The following is an 18,451-nucleotide window of genomic DNA, read 5'->3' on the forward strand; positions in this document are numbered from 1 at the left end:
AGATGTTGCCTGAACTGTTTTATGAACGCTGGTTATATATCGCGATGCGGATAGGTACGTGCTAGGAAACACTAAGAAAGATCGAAGTATTACTGCCTGCTTACCAGCAGAGCAAAATACAAGTCAAACAAGGCGAACATTTGCAGACCATAGAGTAGGTATATATGGCTAGCATATTCTATACGCTTAGGGAGGAAATTGTTGAGGCCTTCTATCCTAATGAACCATACCCCTCCGAGCCCCGATGGGGCGCATTCGCGCAGGCTTTCTTCAAGGCTTTGCTTTGGAGCATTGGTTGGGCACCACAGAATTCCCGGTCGATTGCTGATACAAGCACTATAATAAGACAGGAAAACTAAAGATGACGACTGACGGTTCAGATTTATGCTCAGCTTTTCGCATTATGTCCATTGCTATAAAAATCAAATCAGGGGTATCTTGTTTCGCTGGAAGAATAGGAGAGAATAAGCCACTCGCTTCACTGGGTCTCATCCATAATGACTCGCACGATGCCCCTCTTCTCCACACGTTGGTAGTACTGGTGCAAGTTGCTGAGACGTGCATCGAAAGGTCCATGGGTCTGGACTATTTCCCGCAAGACCGGCCAGAGCGCGCAGTCATCGATACTGAAAACGGTCCCTCCAAGGTAGTGCTGCCCCTCTAAGCCACGCTCCCAGTGACGGAGGGCAAATTCGAACCCCCCCGGAGGGCTTGCCAGGGCTGCTCTCCCGCGAATATTCGAGTAATTCTTGGATCCATGAGAGATGACTCCCACCGCGGAGGATTTCAGTTCCTGGCCGCGCAGGATCAGCGGGCCGCGAAGCCAAGTGTTTCAATATAGCCAGGTCGCCTGACACAGTTAAGCCCTGGGGATCTGTGTACCGGGGCAGTGGGCTCTTGTTGCTGTCTTCACCGGCCATGGCGGCGTTGCTGACTTCATAACGGAGACCATTTTCCCCGAGCCCCATACGCACCCGCAAATCTGCCACTGGGTCTCCGCTCAGGACAAGTTGTGCTGGAGGAGACGCAGTGACGAAATTCACCACGTCAAATCCACTGCCGTAGACCGCATCCCAGTCAAATTCGCTGGCTTTGTTTTCGTGTCCGAATGCACGGATCAACCGTTCTGTCTCTTGAGGGTGACCATGAATTATTGGGCGAGCTTGGTCGCGAGTCTTGCTCACGGCACCCTGGCCCCAGATGACATTAGCATGTGGATCTAGATAGGTGCCGATATGTCTGAACGTGAGGGAAATTCTCTGGCCACCAAAGGCTTGCTCTTCTGGAGACTTGGTGTACGCTGGGCGTTTATCTGGTCTGATGCCATGTAGCCATCGCATGTTGGTCTTCTCGCCCAGCACAAAAAGGGATTTGTGTGGCAATGGGACCCGCTGCGTGACTCGTGCAGGTTCCGTGCCTTCGATAGATGCAGCAGAAGTTTTGGTCCGCAGTGTCATGGAGCGTTGGGCTCCCAGACTCACATTGCAGATGAACGAGCCTCGAGTGATGTCCAATGTTTTATCAGAATGCTCCGAGATATTGTCTTGGCCATCGCGATAGAGCTGGATAAGCACATGGTTCAATGGATGACCAACAGCCTGTTCTGCGGCTACTCGGGCTTGGTCGACGGCGGGCGTGAATTCCTTCAGCGGCGGAGATTCATCGGCTGGGTGTCGATATATGGGTATCGCACCATCCGGGTGAACGTGGCCTTGCACAGCTACTAGTCGTGGCACCTGCCCCGAGAGATGGAACATCTTCTGCCACGAGACCTCCTCCAAGAGGCGATCGAAAATCCCATCCGGAAGATCAAGCTCTGGTACCAGACGAGAGTCCCCTTCGCCGAAATCAGAGCTGGAACCCATAGTAGCCGGAGTTGGTTGGTTGGACGAGTGATTGTGTTGTGCCTCCTGGTCTGGTGTCTCTTGACGTTTGGACCGACGAACCCGTACACGTGGTTTCATTTTGCTGTCAGAAGAGGGCTTGTCAGGAGGCCTCCTGTACCCCACAGCAGCGCGATGTGCTCGTGTTCTTGATATCAGTTCAGCAATACTGTTCACCTTGTCTTCTTGGGGATCATTCGGCGGCTCTTCCTCAGCATGGACTCCGAAGCTCTCCAGGATACCTTCAAGGCCAACCGAGGCCCCGTCAACTCGTCTTGGTGCGGGCGCGGGTGCCCGGGCGATCGTGTTTGTCTCCTGCCAATCCAGCTCTTGCAAAAGCTCATCAGTGCTCAGGCCAGTAGCTCCCAGGATATCTGCCATGCGGCGCATGGCCTCGCGATGGCGTCCGAAATCACGAAACCCCAAGCAATCCTCGACTAAGGTGACTGCAAAACCATTGTGCACGGCATCTAATGCGGTCGCATATACTGAGATATTTGACAGAGATCCGCCAATGTACACCTCTGTCACAAAGCGAGTCCGAAAACGGAGCACTAGATCTTTGGACTCCAGAGCAGAATACGCAGACTTATCTAGCACGATATCCTGATCGGGGTCTATGGCAGCGAGCACAGGCGCGGGGAATTGAAACCCCGGCGTCTGGGCCGCACAGCATCTAGGCGAGCTGGTGGACAGGAAGGCTTCGTTTTCGACAGGGTCTCGAGAGTCCTGGTCCGATTCAGCCTCGATTACATCGGACTGGGGCATTGCCCGTCGTCGCGGGGGCTCATTGCCCAGCACAATGCGGTCGCCAAATGCCCAGTTGCTGATAGCCTGGGGGGACTCGTACAAAGAGCGCACCCAGATCACATCGCCAACTTTGCGGAATGCCGCCGCCAGGGCCGGCAATGTCTCTAGGATGTCCGGGGTATTTGGAACATGGAGAGCTCCCGAGGGCGGACGAAGTCATTCTGAAAATCGAGGAGGAGCAAGGCCTTTCGGGTTTTGATTACGGGAATATCACCAAATGGAAAGGAGCTCATCGTCTGCACATACGGATCCGCATCCGCACGGGGAAGAGGGGGGGAAGCTCGACACGCTGGCTGTGTGGGGGACGAAGATGGACACCTGAGGCAGCGGGCCTGAAAATTACTCAGAGTATTCGGGCTTCTGGGGCGTGTCAAGGGGCAGAGAAACGTTCGGAGGTGGCTAGATCTTCCAGGGATTCCCGCACCGTTTTATTTCTTCATGCAGAGGGGGCTCTGGGAGGGGTTGGCCGCTTCTCGGTTCAAAAGGCGATTGAATACGTCGAGTCCATCGTGCCGGGTCAGCTCAGTAGGTGCTATTGGCTCTGCAGGTGTGATTCCGGGCCGTTGGGTGTAGTCCGTGGAACATCCAGTACAGAGTCATGGCTGCGAATGCTTCACAATGGGCTTCAGGCTGCATTTGATGCTATAAGAACCTATACAGTAATCCATCGACGATCGACGAGTTGGCCTTGGTCGGGGGGTGCTCACCACTGGCGATTATGACCAATCAGAGGTGGCGCAGATGGCCGGTGTCGGCCGGGGAGGAGTGTCTTCTCTCCGGAATGTATGAGTCGAGGAATTGTGGAACCGAAACTCCACTGCAGCTCTCGATTTCTTTCCCCCCCCCAGACATTTAAACTCCCTCTCTTCCCCCCTCATCCCCAATCCCTCCCAATTACTCTCTAACTCTCCACTCTAAACCCTCACATTCACAATGGCTTCTCGTGGTCTTCCCCGTGCCCTCCGTCTGGCCCGCGCGGCTGCTCCTCGCTCCGTCGTGACTGCTGCCCTTCCCCGTCCTGCCTTGGCCAAGATTGTTCCCCGGGCAATTGCGCCCGTCACTCCCGTCCGTGGTATTAAGACCATTGACTTCGCTGGTGTCAAGGAGGATGTCTACGAGCGTGCCGACTGGCCCCGTGAGAAGCTCCTGGAGTACTTCAAGAACGACACCCTTGCTCTCATCGGTTATGGCTCCCAGGGTCACGGCCAGGGTCTCAACATGCGTGACCAGGGCCTGAACGTCATTGTTGGTGTCCGCAAGGATGGTGCTTCCTGGAAGGAGGCCATCCAGGACGGCTGGGTCCCCGGCAAGAACCTGTTTGATGTCAACACGGCGATTGAGAAGGGTACCGTCGTCATGAACCTCCTCTCCGATGCCGCCCAGTCCGAGACCTGGCCCGCCATCAAGCCCCTCATCACCAAGGGCAAGACCCTCTACTTCTCCCACGGTTTCTCCCCCGTCTTCAAGGACCTCACCAAGGTCGAGGTCCCCAAGGACGTCGATGTCATCCTCGTCGCCCCCAAGGGTTCCGGCCGTACCGTCCGCACTCTCTTCCGTGAGGGCCGGGGTATCAACTCCTCCATTGCCGTCTACCAGGATGTCACCGGCAAGGCCAAGGAGCGCGCCATCGCTCTCGGTGTTGCCGTCGGCTCCGGCTACCTCTACGAGACCACCTTCGAGAAGGAGGTTTACTCCGACCTGTACGGTGAGCGTGGCTGTCTCATGGGAGGTATCCACGGTATGTTCCTTGCTCAGTACGAGGTTCTCCGTGAGCGCGGCCACTCCCCCTCCGAGGCCTTCAACGAGACCGTCGAGGAGGCTACCCAGTCTCTCTACCCCCTCATCGGTGGTAACGGTATGGACTGGATGTACGCCGCTTGCTCCACCACTGCCCGTCGTGGTGCCATCGACTGGTCCAGCCGCTTCAAGGACAACCTGAAGCCCCTCTTCAACGAGCTCTACGACAGCGTCCGTGACGGTACCGAGACCCAGCGCTCCCTCGACTACAACAGCCAGCCCGACTACCGTGAGAAGTACGAGAAGGAGCTCGATGAGATCCGCAACCTCGAGATCTGGCGTGCCGGCAAGGCTGTCCGCTCCCTCCGCCCCGAGAACCAGAAATAAATAATATTGTGATACCTACGGAGGAAGAGTTTGGATAAAAGTTATGATGTACTATGAACTTATTTTTGGGCTTTGCATAATCCAATATAGGCAATAAATGCCATTTCACACGTTCCACCTTGTTTCTTCCCCCTCCCCACTTTTAGCTATGTAACCTCCATGCTTAAAGATTAGTTCGCCTTTGGAGGGACGATCGCCTCAGCCGCGCATGGCCTCTCCATATTTAAATGACCTTAGTGTAAACCCACTTCAGAGCGAGCATTTTTTTTGCTCAGTTCAAAAAGCCTTGACTTTGTCCTGAACTATCGGTCATTCCAACAAAGATACTCGAGATCACACCATTTCCTCTTACCCTGCGAACACACGGACAAAGACCGTGAGCTCCCAACCGATCGACCCCGCACTACCCAATAACCATAAGCACCTCCGGTCCGAAGGCCACATTCATCCTCCCTACAACTCGAATCCTCGAACCCAACCCTCCCAAGGTCGCCTCAGAATGTCGACTCCAGCCGAACAGGCCCAATTGCTCACCGCAGCCCGAGTCCAAGCTGCATACACCCTCATCCAGCCGTACATCCACAAGACGCCCGTCCTCACCAACAAAACCCTCAACAGCATCGCCTCGACGCCGCAAACCGCCGACGCACTCGCCGGAACACCATTCGCAGGACAAACACCCGCACAACCGCGCATCCGCTTCCACTTTAAATGCGAGAATCTGCAGCGCATCGGCGCATTCAAGGCGCGCGGGGCTTTCCATGCGCTGCTGCGGTTGATCGAAGACCGGGGGGAGGAGGAAGTTCAGCGGCGGGGAGTGATCACGCATAGCTCTGGTAAGCCCCCACTGACCCAATTGATAGCCCGCGAGCGAAGGGGAAAGGGGGTTTCGTCCTTACTAACGCGGCTTTGCGACAAGGCAACCATGCACAGGCACTTGCGCTCGCGGCGTCAACGCTCGGCGTCCCCGCCTACATCGTGATGCCGGAGATTAGCACGACGTCCAAGATCGCCGGGACGAGAGCGTACGGGGCACAGATTACTTTCAGCGGGTCGACGAGTGTTGAGCGCGAGGCTGTTGTTGCGGAGATCCAGAGCAAGACGGGTGCGATACTGATTCCGCCGTATGATCATTTCGATATTATCTGCGGGCAGGGCACGACGGCGCTGGAGCTGGCTGGGCAGTTGGCGGAGATTGGGGAGGAGCTTGATGCGGTGATTACGCCTATTGGAGGTGGAGGGTTGAATGCCGGTGTTGCGACTTTCTTTTCGGATAAGACGACGAAGGTGTTTGGGGCTGAGCCTAGTTTTCAGGGTGCCGATGATTGTCGGCGTGGGCTTGAGGCGGGGCAGCGGATTGAGAAGGTGTCGACGCTGACTATTGGGGATGGGCTGAGGACGCCTGTCGGGTTGCTTAATTGGGAGGTTATTTCGGATCAAAAGAAAGTTGAGGGCGTGTATGCCGTCACAGAGGAGCAGATTAAGTCCACTATGAAGCTGGTTCTGGAGCGCATGAAGGTTGTGGTGGAGCCGAGTGCGGTGGTCGGACTTGCCGTCTGTCTGTTCGATGAGGACTTTAGGCGACGCGTAGAAAAGGAGGGAGGTGAGGAAGGTTGGGATATTGGGGTTGTGTTCAGCGGAGGCAACACGACCGTTGAGGCGATCGCTAAACTTTTCGGCTGAAGATAATTGTATAGTTACCGATAGACCTTTGAGGGCATCCTAGCATCAGGGACTTAGTAGTATCATTCAGGCAAGGGTATCTCGACTCCTGATGCCTTAACATAGAAGGGAAAGCTGCCTCCTGTGTAAGAGATTCCGTCCACTACACGTCGAGGCCACTCTTCGCGTCCCCAGGCATTGACCCAAGCTGAGAACTTGCCCTGCAGGACCACACTTTGCCGCATTGAAGCTTCACTTCTAGCATCATGCGCACTCATGGTTGGAGGAAACGGCCAAACCGTATCACGCTGAACAACTAGGCGAAGAATGGGGAAGGTGCCCCATGGTGCCGGCAGGGCTGGTCGAAGCGCCGGTGTCCGAGATGACGGTTGGTCGAAGGGGCCAGGAGGCCCGGTGTATTCAGTGCTATTTTTCGCGGGTCGTGCCTCAGGGACGGTGGATGTGAATACCACTGCAGAGCCAAAACGGCTTTGCAGCCGCTTCAGCTGCTTGACAAGCTCAGCGTAGAGGTCGGAGACAAAAAAGCTGAGTTTCAATTCCCGCTCTCGCTCGATCTCCGCTTGTGGGCGTCCTATATCTTCAGTGCGAGCAATCTCGTCCCGCAAACGATCCAGCCAAATGAAAGCAGTGGCACTGTCAATTGCGATCATCTGCAACGGACGCGATGCGGAATAGTGGCGAGAAATGTCATATAGGTACTCATCCAGAGATTCAAGAGTAGCTAAGAGAGCAGAAGACGACTCAGGTCGAAAGACATGAACATGCTTAAGAGCAGACAGGAGGATTGCCTCAATGTCGTCTGCTGATACGTCCGACTCTTCTCCAGATCCTTCGCGGTCCATTGACCCGTAAGACTTGCGTACGATCGCCCGGGCTATGGTTCGTAAACGCTCGGCATCGAATCTATCATCAGCATCAATGAAGACAACTGCAGCGTTTTGGCCATCGACGGGAATTTCCCCGATCGCTCTGGGGAGAATTGAAAGGGCTACCAGGTAGTACAATAGTTCCGTCTTTCCGGCGCCAGAGAGGTTGCTTGAGATCTCAACTACTGGGCAGGGTCGTTTGGATCGATAGGCAGAGTCCGAGAAGAAGACGTTGGAGGGACTGATTGGTTCCGTAGCTGGCGCAGTTTCTTCTTCACCACGAAACAGCATCTCTTCAGCAAGTCGGTTTTGCTCTTGCGCCGCCCTCTGCTCTGGACTGGGCGGATGTGGCTGTCTGTGTTCTGCTCCAGGGCCCATCGCCTTGAGCATAAATACTTCTAACAACACATCGATAGCCGGAACATTGAGCGACCTGGCCTCCTGCTCCGGACTGACTGGGTATACATTTGCCAGGTCGTGGAGGATCTGTTCTCGCATAAATCTTATAGTCCGAGTAAAACCGCAATTCAAGACGACATACCTCATCTAGTCTCTCATGGCGGACCTCACGCAGAGATGCCTCTCCTGAGACTAACAGCGATGCCAGCCATAGTCGACAAACCTGAGCTGACGACATCAAAGGCAGCGCATCACATATATCGACGCATGCCACCATGCAACCATAAGCAAGTATGCGGTTTATGCGGCAGAACGCGTAGTGGCAAGATCGGCCAAGAGCGGGACGGAGCTTTACCGCTGCGGCGCAACTTTTGCCTCGACCGTACGGCGCCTACCCAACCCAATTGTTCCCGGCGCTTGCAAGAACCAGACCGGAGACAAACCGGAGACAAGATAGCTCGGTCGCTAACGCAATGGCGCCTCCCGTCCAGTCTTTCTCCGCGAGCGTCTCCCCAGCCATGTCAACATCGTCCAACACAATTTCATCCAGAAGAAGCGCAAGGGACCACAGATCGAGCTCGAGAAGTGCCCATTGATGGAGATGATGCAGTATTCATGCAATCCGCCATCAAAGGGTGCTCCGGAGGCCGGGAGGATCGTGTGTAAGCCTGTCTTGCGGCTGTTCCGTCGGTAGGTTTCGGTTGAACATTGGGAGATCTCTGGATAGATTGCTGACATGGTGCTCTCCATAGCTGCGCCGACGGAGTGACGGTCGAGACTACTTCTTGGGAACCTATACGAGAGCAGCAGGCGAAGCAGAAGAAAGCTTCCGCTTCGAAATGAGTAGGGGTTGGGACGAGGATCTCGTCACAATTGCATTGCACGGAGTTATGACTGTTTAGCATTTCGACACTGGGACTGTACATTACAAGACACAAATACTGCGATTATGATATGTCATATGGATGCTATGGGGTATCTCCTCAAGAAACAAAAACTCCAGAAAACAAGACGAAACGCCAGCCATCATAGACCAAAGAACGCCATATTCCCCCACCTATGCAGTAGTCTCTTCCAGCACCACCTCTGTAGCAGGAGGAGCAGGCTTTAAACTCTTCTCCTCCCCCTTTGGACCACTTGCGGGCCGACGCCAGAGGTGTCGCTCGCAATTGACGATAGGTCCCATTTCTATCGATAGCAACCCTTTTGTCCGAGCTTTAGCCTCTGCCTCCGGGTTCAAATCAATGTCCATAGCAGTCCCCAGCGGTGGAGCAGCTGGGTCCTTTTGTTCTTTCTGGATTCTCTTCGAAAGGCCTTTAACCGTTTTCTCGAACATGGACTCCATGCTCTCCATTTTGCGGCCCCAAGGTTTCTTATCGCGTCCAATTGTGTTGGTAGGGTTGTCACGATGTGCGGCGCTGGCTAGTCTGCGCAGGGCCTCCTCGCCATGGCGCCCATCGTCCGCAGCTTGTTCGCGGATCTTACGGGGGTCATTATCCCGCTCCGTGAAGACAGGCGTCGCGGAGTAGGTGTGTTTGCTGGGGAAGTCGGGGAAGTTTTTAGGAACGTAGGAGCGATTGGTTTCGCTCTCCTCGCCGCGGAGAGCAGTGAGAAATGCGTGATTGCGAGCTAGCTCATCTTCGGGGGGCGGAGAAGGTGGAAGTATTGAGATCTTGGCGACGGGCTGAGGTGTTTTGACGAGAGGGTGAAGGTCATTAAGAGAAAGACGGATACGAGTAAGGGCGTGCTCGAAATCGGGCGGGATGGGCTGGATGCGCCGGGACGCAAGCATAGACTCGCAGATGTGTTTTGAGATTTTGGAAAGGTCTGCTTTTCGTTAGTGAGCTCTTCCACGGCCATTGCGAACTAGCGCCAACGCACAAGTATCTGTGGCGAGGCGCAAACTCTGCAGCGCGGCCGGATCAGCATGATCAAATCCTGTGTCTTTGAGGATGCGTCCGATCGAGCGGTCCATTAAGTCATCAACGTTCGCGTCATTTTGCAGGGCCGGCTCGGACGAGACGGGAATCGCGAGAGGTTCGTGTAGCCGATGATGATGGTGATAGTGCTGTTTTGGGCGTTTTGTATCCGGTGATTCAAGTGTAGACTGCGATCTTTTCTGCGAAAGGCCCAAGGACGCCATAGCCACTGTCAATGAGTCGGAGTGAGCGCTGGGGCGTTGACGGATGAAAGCAAGTAGCTTGATGAACCGGCTGGTCGAATAGGGAAACTCGGTCACGTGACCCTAATGTTCATGCCTCAGGCCGCCATGTCTATTGATGAACAAGCGATTTGGGGGGTTCTGGAAAGTGTGGAAAGTGTGGAAAATGAAGAGTTCAATAGTCGTAACAATATGGAATGGAAGAAACACTGTCTTCCAGAAACGATGCCAACCAATTTGGAGCATGATCATGCCATTCATTACCCAGTAAAAGGAAGTCGAAGAACCGACCAATCCGGAGCCTCGCTTACCGCCCGAAAGCTTTCAACTTCACTTCCGGTCGAGGTCACCTCACTATCCTCTCCCCCTCCACCTTCGTCCCCGCGCAACTCCACGGCAAGTCCTTTAATCCGTTCAATTTGTATGAACCGGCCTGGAGCACCTACTGACACCTAGCTGCAGCAACAATGCCCGCTGGAATCCCCCCCCATCACCGGCGTAAGTCACCCCTTCCCTTCAGCCGGCTTGCCCCGAGCGCGGCTGGCTGGACTTGCCCACGTAAGAGACAGCAGACTAACCATAATCTCTGCCACAGATGCTCCGCCGCAACCTTGTGTTGGACCTGAGCACCGCTTTCGGTGAGTTCCCACGACACCCAAATGAGTGGCATGATTCTCGGCAGAGTCAAGATCTAGACGTGCTCAAACTTGACCCGATGGACCTGGAATTCACGGCCGGGCACACAACGTCGTATCAATGAGAGAACATAAAAAAAAAATTAACTGTACCTCTTAGGCTTTGGCACCACTTTCGGCTACCTCTGGTGGTACGGTAAGTAGCGACACCGAAGAACCCATTCCAACGCAGCAACCGTTTCTTACACCGTACAGGCTTCCACCTTCCCCGTGTCCGTGAGCGCGACGTCTTCTACTCCCGCCTCGAGGCCACCCGTGCCGCTGAGCGCGCATAAGTCGCCTGACGCTAGTCGTCTATCGATCGATAGTCTTCGCCCGCCGGCATTTCCTTGTCCAGATCCATAAAGACGCAAATACAAGCTGTTTTACGTTGCCGTTACAAGGACCATGTTTCCTTTGCCCGAGTAATACTACCTGGGTCTCCGTGCGGACCGGCTACTATCTCGTCGATGGAAGGCGGCTGTTGATGCCGATTGTACATATAAGCTGGATCAATTGTTTCTTTCTTGACCTAAACTTCCGCCAAGGGCGGCTTTCCTTTGTCGACGTTTCTCCATGGTAGACTGATCTCGGAACTTGTCTGTAGACTGCTATAACCGTAATAGAATAACGCGGTGCTCTTTTCGTCTGGTATACTTTCTTCCTTCTACCCAATCTTTCGAGGAAAAGCAAATATGTCTATTAATCAAACGCTAATTACGCCATGTATATGTACGTTCAACTCCACCGTAAGGCCCTCACCAGAAGGGCCGCGCCGCGAAAGCTAATGGATCATCATTCTGCACGAGGCACTATGGTTAACATACCTCGCCGAGTATCCCCCATCCGGTATCCTGCGATCCTGCCATGCCGACAGCCACCTAGCAAGCCCAGTTCCTCCTATTTTAGTACACGCTCGAAGGTAATATTGTGGACTGTGCCGCCGCTCATTGAGGTGCGCACATTGCGCTTGAACGCCTCGCGGTTTGCGCGCAGGTCTTCGGCGGCTTGCTTATTCAGAGGGTCGGAGGCGTTAGGCTCGAGGAAGAGGAACTAGTCACAGGTTAACTCATATCTCATGGAGGCTTCTTGGCAAACTTGAACGGGCAAGACTGGGGTTGTCTGCCGGGTGGTTGACATACCTGCATGCCCACGATCACGGCGTTGAGATTCAGCACCGGCTTCCAGTCTTCGCGGAGGATGTTTAGGCATACATTCCCTTCCAGGTCGATGTTGGGGTGGTAGATTTTCTGGGTGCATTTGACCTTGGGAGGATCGTGTGGGAAGTTCTGGTTGACGGCGAAGGAGAAGTTGAAGACACCGCCCTTATACATGCCCTCGTCCGGTTCGATGGAGAGGGTGAAGTTGAGGATGTCGTCGGGGTTGGGGAAGGTCATCTTCATTGTGTTGCCGAGGGTGAGCTCCTGGAGGTCTAGACAGTATAGTGGTCAGTATCTGTTCCGGCAGCTCCGAATAGGCCATGGATGCAATGGACAGGGCTATAGATGCAATAGTAGCTCGGGATATGTGATAAAGGCCAGGCCTTGCGAGGAAATTCAACGCGGAAGGACGACAGGAGAGGAAAAGACGCGAGAATGGGCCTCTTCACACAGGGTAGAACTGGGCTGCACGCACCTCGTTGCACACGCAGCTGAGCCGCGGTGACCTTCTTTTTCTTCTTGCCAGCTCCCCCTTCAGCATTCTCAGCCTGCTGCTGCTGCTGCTTCTGTAGGGAGTGTCAGACACCGCAAATAGAGGATCTCTGGGTTGGGCGCGTCGGGGAAAACTGACCATAGACCAAATCTTCAGCATCTTGAATCACCACCCGCCGCGCGGACAGATGCTGGGAACAGATTTTATAGGCAGTGGTCGGACGACGAGGCAGATGTGATACGAGGAAACACCGGGACCTTATCGCAAGAGTCCAGAGTTCGTGGTTCGGCCGGTGTTGGGAGAAGATTGAGGGGTCAGATCGGAGGGCGGCTCTTGCGGGGTCTTCGCCGCCTTGTGGATGTCCGGGCTATGACGCTGTTTTCACAATATCTGAGCAATTGATTTTCGGCCAAACTAGTCACAAAACTATGAGGATTTTGGTTACTCATCTAGTATCCTTAATGAATAACGAAAAATCTTTCCCAATCATGAATGCTTATTGCACTACAGTAAAAGTGAAGAAGGGTATAACCCAGACTAGATCCAAGTTTATTTCATTGCGCCTCCGAATGCATATTCCCTTGCGTCGCTAGAAGACAGATATCACGGTTGCAGGCAGGCTTACCATAGAACATACTTGCACGGAAGAAAAAGTGAACAGAAAGTCAAGAAGCGGGCATCTTTAGCTAGAGTACATATCGCAACAGGGAAGGAGAAATGATGAAAGGATGGCAAAGACACACGAGTGTCACAACTACAGGGGATTTTAATAACAGGTTCGTAAAAGAAGGGCATATCATCAACAGAGCTTCTACCGACGGGCGAAGCAGCACTTGATACCAGTGCGACCCAAGAACCAACAGCAGCCAATGAAGCGGAAAAGAGCCATCACGGCGTTGGACCACAGGAGGGCTTGGAAGAAGCGGGTAGTACGTTCAGTAGAAGTGTTCTAGGAATGTTTAGTATCGCGGTCAAGTGAATAGAGCCGGTGGGACTCACGGTGAAAGCAAACTGGTCAATACCCTTGCTGGTGATGCAGACCGCTAACAGAGCGTTACTGAAAACCCAGAAAGTGACCAGCCGAGTACGGAAACTCTTATAAGAGTCCTCCAAAGACTTCTCCTCATGCTCAACAGGCGCGACATAGGGCGTCAAGGCACGCTTGACAGTCGCCTCAAACTGGCTATCAATATCGGCCTGAGGCTTGTCAATTTCCTCGATGTGGACATCCTTACTGTCATCCCCCTTCTCTGTTTTGGCAGAGGGCAGCGCATCGGCCTTGTCAGATCCCTTGGTACCCCAAGAAACATCGTGCCAATTGCTGAAGGCGTAGACATTGAGGATGTTGATGTAAGAGGACTGGAGAAGGAAGTACTGGGGGAAGGAGGTGAACATGTGCCATGGGTCGGCATACATGAAGGAAGCCAGAAAGTAGAGACCGAAAGTAGCAGCCAGAGCGATGATGATAATACCAGCTCCGGCAGATCCAAAGAAGGACTTGAGGAAACCACCCACTCCGTGCGTGGTATCGAAGTCCATGGTGTTATGGTTCGAGAAAGCACGGATGATCAGATAAATGGAGTCAACAACAATGTAGACCTGGACCAGAGCAAACCATATGAAGGAGGCCAGGTAGGAAAACTTAGATCCCTTGGGACGGTTACCAAGGGCAAGGATGAATTGAAGACCCAGGAAACCCAGGTAGATGTATTTCAGGAACGTGTTGACGATAGGAGTGGCTGTCGTTCCGAAGGGAAAACCACTATCGCCGTTTGATTTGCTGGGAGTGCCCACCAGGTCAATGATGACAGTGGTGGTCAACCAGTAAGAGGCGAGAGAGAACCAAGTAAGGATGGTGTTGAAGATGTTGTACAGCATCTGGATGTGGAGGAAGAACATGCGGACAATGTTGTGTCCACTCTTGTACATACGGCCGAAGTGCATCAGGGAGTAGATACCGGCTGCAAACGAACCGTTCAACCAACGACGACGCTGCGAAATAAATTCGGCCGCACCTTCAGGCACGTCAGTTTCGGCCTTGGAGGCCTTCACGTACGACAAATGCCACTTCGAGCCTGCCTTGGCGACAAGCTCGAAACAGAGAATACGATCCTCGGCCAAGAACATGTTCTTCTTGAAGATGTTCATACCCTCGATACCCTTCTTACCCAATTGCTTGGATAGAGTGTGGTCACCGTGGAAGTACTGCTCTAGGGGTCGTCCCATAATAGCACGGAACCGGTAAGCAGAGAAAGCACCGGGCAACACAGAGACATAACCGAATGAACTCTCAAGGGGCTTATCCAGGATGTTACTGATCTTATACTCGAAGTTCTGGCCCGCGACGAGCGGGTTGATGAGATTGCGCCATCCCTTACCCAACATAGCGTGGATCTCACCACAGGCACCACCAAGATCCTTGTCATTGTAGAATGCCTCCCACAGATAGAGAAGAGACTTAGGACCAGGCTTGGTACCGGCATCGAGAAGAATGCAGACCTCGGGGTTCAGGATACGACCGAAGGCATTGAAAAGCCAACGGTGGGAATTAATCTTCTTGCTGTTCTTTTGCTTCAAGCAGAACATCATCTGCACGGGAGGGAGGGTACTTGGGCCATCGTCGGTAGGGCGAATGAGCTGTTGTGAAGGAGTGACCGATAATTGAGTCGTATATTCGAAAATGTGGGCCACAGTCTCTTTTCCATCGACATCACGCTTCATGATACCATCCTGATAGATACCGACTGTAGCGAGGACATCCAAAGTGTCCTTGTCACAAGGGTCAATACCGTCGAACACGAGACAAACAACGATTTTCTGCCAAGCAGGTCCACCCTTGTTCCAGAACTCAGACTTTTTGAGGTTCACGATATCACGAATGTTTTGCATCACACCATGCAGAGTACGGGCAGTCAAATTCTTATCTTCGTTGTAATAGGTAATGGCAATCAACAACTCGGTGTGTCGGTTGTACATCGCGGGACGAAGGTTGTAACCATTGTGCAGAGTGAACTCGTTCGGATCACAGGTGGCCGCAGTGTATCGCATATGGGTGAACTCTTCGCTGCCGCCCTCGACATCGTTGCGGTACTTGGCTTGGATGGCGTTTTGAATGGCACTGGGCACTGGGTAGTCGATACTCAGGACAGAGCCTTGAACCAGCTTCACCTTACGGGTGGCATATCGGCGGAGACCGCCACCTCCAGCACCACCAGCAGGAGCTTGTCGCTGGCGCCAGGCCTCGGTCGAAGAGGTCTCGCTGCGGGCGTAGGGAGAGGCAACTCGTCCAGGAACACCAAAGGCGGCTGCTGGGTTCTCCGATTGTACAGAATAGGGGTCATGGTAGGCTGGCGAGGAATCTTGGGCGTATGTCTCGGTCAAACTGTACCCGTGCCGGCGGTACCGGGGCGAACGGGGGATTGGCCGCGGGAATGAGGGTCATCGAAAGGGGTCGCGAATGGACCTTGGTGAGAGAGCAGTCCGCGCGACGCATCCTCGTCGTCGGGGTACTGGCAAGTGTTAGGTCGAATAATTTGATCTGAGAAATCAACCCTGTTGCGCGCATACCTGAGAAGCAGGAATATCTTGGAGACGAGGGCCGCCTTCGTCGTAAGGATGAGGGGAGTGTTCACCGTGGTAGGCCATGGTGAACTCGATGGTTGTTTAGGCCAGGGGTGGGAAGGGGAGAAAAGGAGAAGAGGGGTTGTCGGATTGCGAGAAGGGGTAAGACAACACCACGCGCGACAGGTCAGAACGAAGCCGCCAGGGCTGTGGACTTGTAGATGTGTTCTCGAGGAGAACGATTAAGGAAACGTAGGGTGAGTGATCGTCGTGTCTACTAACTCTTCCCTTTACAGACGCAACGGAATGTACGATGATGAAGGGAGGGAAGGAGCACGAAGTTGGGGAGAGGTCCAAGGGAATTTGAACCAGAGAGAAGGGGAAAAAAAGGACCAGGGGCACCTAATGGGGGAAATCTGAAGAAAAAAAAAATTAAGGAGGCCAACTTAACGTGTCTCAATCCCAAAAATAATTTTAGAATGGATCAAATATCGGGGGTGTAGAAAAATAAGCCGAGGAAAATAAAATAGAAAAAAAAAAAAAACCAATCCAGAAAACGGACTAAAAAAGCGTGAGGCTAGAGACTTGCGATACTAAGCCCATTTGGCAGCAAAAATAGACCAGACTGATTCCATTTTGGTGGTTTTAGGGACTCTAGTTGCACTTAGTCCCTCGATCTAACCTTGTCTTGGTATAGCCGCGGAAGGACTCAGTGTCCACTCTCCTTTCGTGGTATTCTTGGTGCGCTGCATTTAAGTGGCTTCGGGGGGGGTTAATGCAGCTGACCCAATCGCAGGCTAAGGGCAGCGTGGCGTGAACTTCTCCCTCGAGACCAAGATCCGATCGTAATGATGCAACCCGTACATACTCCATCCCTTGGGAAGAGACTCGAGGTGGGATGGGCCAATGAGCCCTATCAGCCCTGACCCTCTTGAAGTCCCAGCCTATCAAGCAGTAGTGGTATTTTCAATCAGCCTTTCATGAGCAGGCTGCACTTGCTTAACGCAACCGTAGTACTGCGCTTGTACTCATTCAAGCTCTACTCCGTACAAGTATCAGACTTTTTCAGACGGTGCGGCTCCACGAGGCCCCCCTTTTCCATGTCCGTTCAACTACTTCTCTAGTGTCTCTGAGCCCCCCTGTAATAGTTTATTCTCCCCAGCTCCTCCACAGACTAACGGTTCTAGGAAGCCGAGTGGACCTGGGAGAGGCCCGAACCCAATCAGCCAACGCAGCAGGTGGAACAGCTTGAGGTCGCTACGGAGTACCGAGTACGCAGTAGACGATGAAAATCCGGGCATTCCAGCATTCTTCGCGAGCTCAACGTGCTTTTGATATGATGTCTTGCTACCCGGATTGTGAAAGCTCCTACATACCGTATGGAACCCTAGCTGCTCGGGAATATATGCCAACTGGGTGATTTGTTCATTGCGCTATACCCCATGTTCAAGTGGACTTGGAAGTACTTTCGTGACATTCAAAAGGATTTCTGCCGTTTGGATCAAGTGATATATGTATCCGTATCAGTTGCGCGAATGGCGGCCTCAAGGGGGCCTCAGGGTGGTACAAGCTCCACTGGGAGTCAATCCAAGTTCATGTGCCTGCGCAGTACTCGGTAGACAAACCCGTTTTCCCTGTGAATTTAGGCCACCATCCATAGCCTTACTCAGAGAACCGTATGGGACTCGATGATAGGGCCAGCACAGCAGCGGATCGGGGCTGAATGACCCCCCAAGGAATTAGTCTGGAGAATACTCGGCTCGGATCCACAGATAGAACACATTGGCTGCGGAACACAATATTCTTCAGTTTCGAAGGGTATATCCGATCTAATCTGACAGTAGGGCTGTAACACCAGGGGGGGTTTCCTGGGCTCACCGTGGCTGGTGAGCGGTGGTCCCGGCTGATGCTACGTGGACTGGTTGGGACTAGTTCTGTGGTGTTGGGGCGCAGAGACCCTAAGCTGAGACACAGGAGGCGCAGCCTGCCTCCGGGTTTTCCACAGTGGCTCCCCTTCTTCCCCTCCCTCCCTTCCCGCAGCCTGCAGCCCACACGTCCTGCGGGTTCCAGTGGTCACCCCGTTTCGCATAGATCACTCCCACGCAGTACAGCCTTTTGGTTTTCACTGGATCTCCCAATCCTCAGGACTGGTTGCTCTTGAATCAATTGGTTCATTGCACAACCTAAATGCTTGGGAATTGGCCTTGCATCTGGGGAAGGATCGGTCCCTACTTATCCGTTTAAGTATCAGATGAAATCCGTGTAACCCCTTTTCGCTTCCTTCATTTTACGATGCAGGTCGAACAGTGCATATCTTGACCCGCGAGAGACATGGAAATCTATCAAGAAGGCACTTCTAGGACCAGCGTGGATCATTTACCCACTGAACTGTACTCCGGATTCATGTCACAATTATGAAGAGCCCTCGCCCAACACAGTGCCATCAAAGACGTGGTTTCTTTTTAATTTGGGCTGGTTCTCTGTAGATCCTCGCCGTCTTCTGGAAAGAGTCGGGGAGATTCAGCCAATCAGAACCGAGCGGGGTCAAAGTAATCTCCCGGACCGACGATAATCCGGGGTCCAGACCACGTAAACCGTGGACGGCGGACAGTGGGACTTGCTGGATCAGGGCAAAAG

The 18,451-nt window shown here is 53.4% G+C and overlaps 7 protein-coding genes across 7 annotated transcripts; 2 read left to right on the forward strand and 5 right to left on the reverse strand.

Moving 5' to 3' along the window:
- Nucleotides 1-478: 478 nt before the first annotated feature.
- On the reverse strand, nt 479-2,926 carry N7468_009590 (isochorismatase family protein family; the record flags this gene model as incomplete). The annotated part of the gene is made up of 3 exons (XM_058478886.1): nt 479-793; nt 858-2,795; nt 2,846-2,926. 3 exons carry the CDS (start codon nt 2,924-2,926, stop codon nt 479-481), a joined length of 2,334 nt encoding a protein of 777 aa, XP_058327216.1.
- A 700-nt stretch (nt 2,927-3,626) lies between these two features.
- On the forward strand, nt 3,627-4,817 carry N7468_009591 (Ketol-acid reductoisomerase; the record flags this gene model as incomplete). The annotated part of the gene is made up of 1 exon (XM_058478887.1): nt 3,627-4,817. The coding sequence occupies one exon, from the start codon at nt 3,627-3,629 to the stop codon at nt 4,815-4,817; it is 1,191 nt and encodes a 396-aa protein (XP_058327217.1).
- A 499-nt stretch (nt 4,818-5,316) lies between these two features.
- Nucleotides 5,317-6,500, forward strand: N7468_009592 (threonine/serine dehydratase; the record flags this gene model as incomplete). The annotated part of the gene is made up of 2 exons (XM_058478888.1): nt 5,317-5,653; nt 5,737-6,500. 2 exons carry the CDS (start codon nt 5,317-5,319, stop codon nt 6,498-6,500), a joined length of 1,101 nt encoding a protein of 366 aa, XP_058327218.1.
- A 62-nt stretch (nt 6,501-6,562) lies between these two features.
- N7468_009593 (putative Rad51 family DNA repair protein) lies at nt 6,563-7,864 on the reverse strand (the record flags this gene model as incomplete). The annotated part of the gene is made up of 1 exon (XM_058478889.1): nt 6,563-7,864. One exon carries the CDS (start codon nt 7,862-7,864, stop codon nt 6,563-6,565), a length of 1,302 nt encoding a protein of 433 aa, XP_058327219.1.
- Nucleotides 7,865-8,822: 958 nt separating this feature from the next.
- On the reverse strand, nt 8,823-9,908 carry N7468_009594 (TBP-associated factor 8 family protein; the record flags this gene model as incomplete). Its single annotated transcript, XM_058478890.1, has 2 exons — nt 8,823-9,592; nt 9,647-9,908. 2 exons carry the CDS (start codon nt 9,906-9,908, stop codon nt 8,823-8,825), a joined length of 1,032 nt encoding a protein of 343 aa, XP_058327220.1.
- Nucleotides 9,909-11,500: 1,592 nt separating this feature from the next.
- Nucleotides 11,501-12,412, reverse strand: N7468_009595 (NEDD8-conjugating protein UBC12; the record flags this gene model as incomplete). The annotated part of the gene is made up of 4 exons (XM_058478891.1): nt 11,501-11,653; nt 11,743-12,032; nt 12,236-12,326; nt 12,392-12,412. 4 exons carry the CDS (start codon nt 12,410-12,412, stop codon nt 11,501-11,503), a joined length of 555 nt encoding a protein of 184 aa, XP_058327221.1.
- A 652-nt stretch (nt 12,413-13,064) lies between these two features.
- chsG (chitin synthase class III) lies at nt 13,065-15,898 on the reverse strand (the record flags this gene model as incomplete). Its single annotated transcript, XM_058478892.1, has 4 exons — nt 13,065-13,202; nt 13,253-15,600; nt 15,642-15,762; nt 15,821-15,898. The coding sequence occupies 4 exons, from the start codon at nt 15,896-15,898 to the stop codon at nt 13,065-13,067; spliced, it is 2,685 nt and encodes an 894-aa protein (XP_058327222.1).
- Between the last annotated feature and the right edge of the window lie 2,553 nt (nt 15,899-18,451).

The sequence above is a fragment of the Penicillium chermesinum genome (assembly GCF_028974085.1).
Source record: "Penicillium chermesinum strain IBT 19713 chromosome Unknown utg000007l:1.0-2695246.0:1.0-2697696.0, whole genome shotgun sequence".
NCBI lineage: Eukaryota > Fungi > Ascomycota > Eurotiomycetes > Eurotiales > Aspergillaceae > Penicillium > Penicillium chermesinum.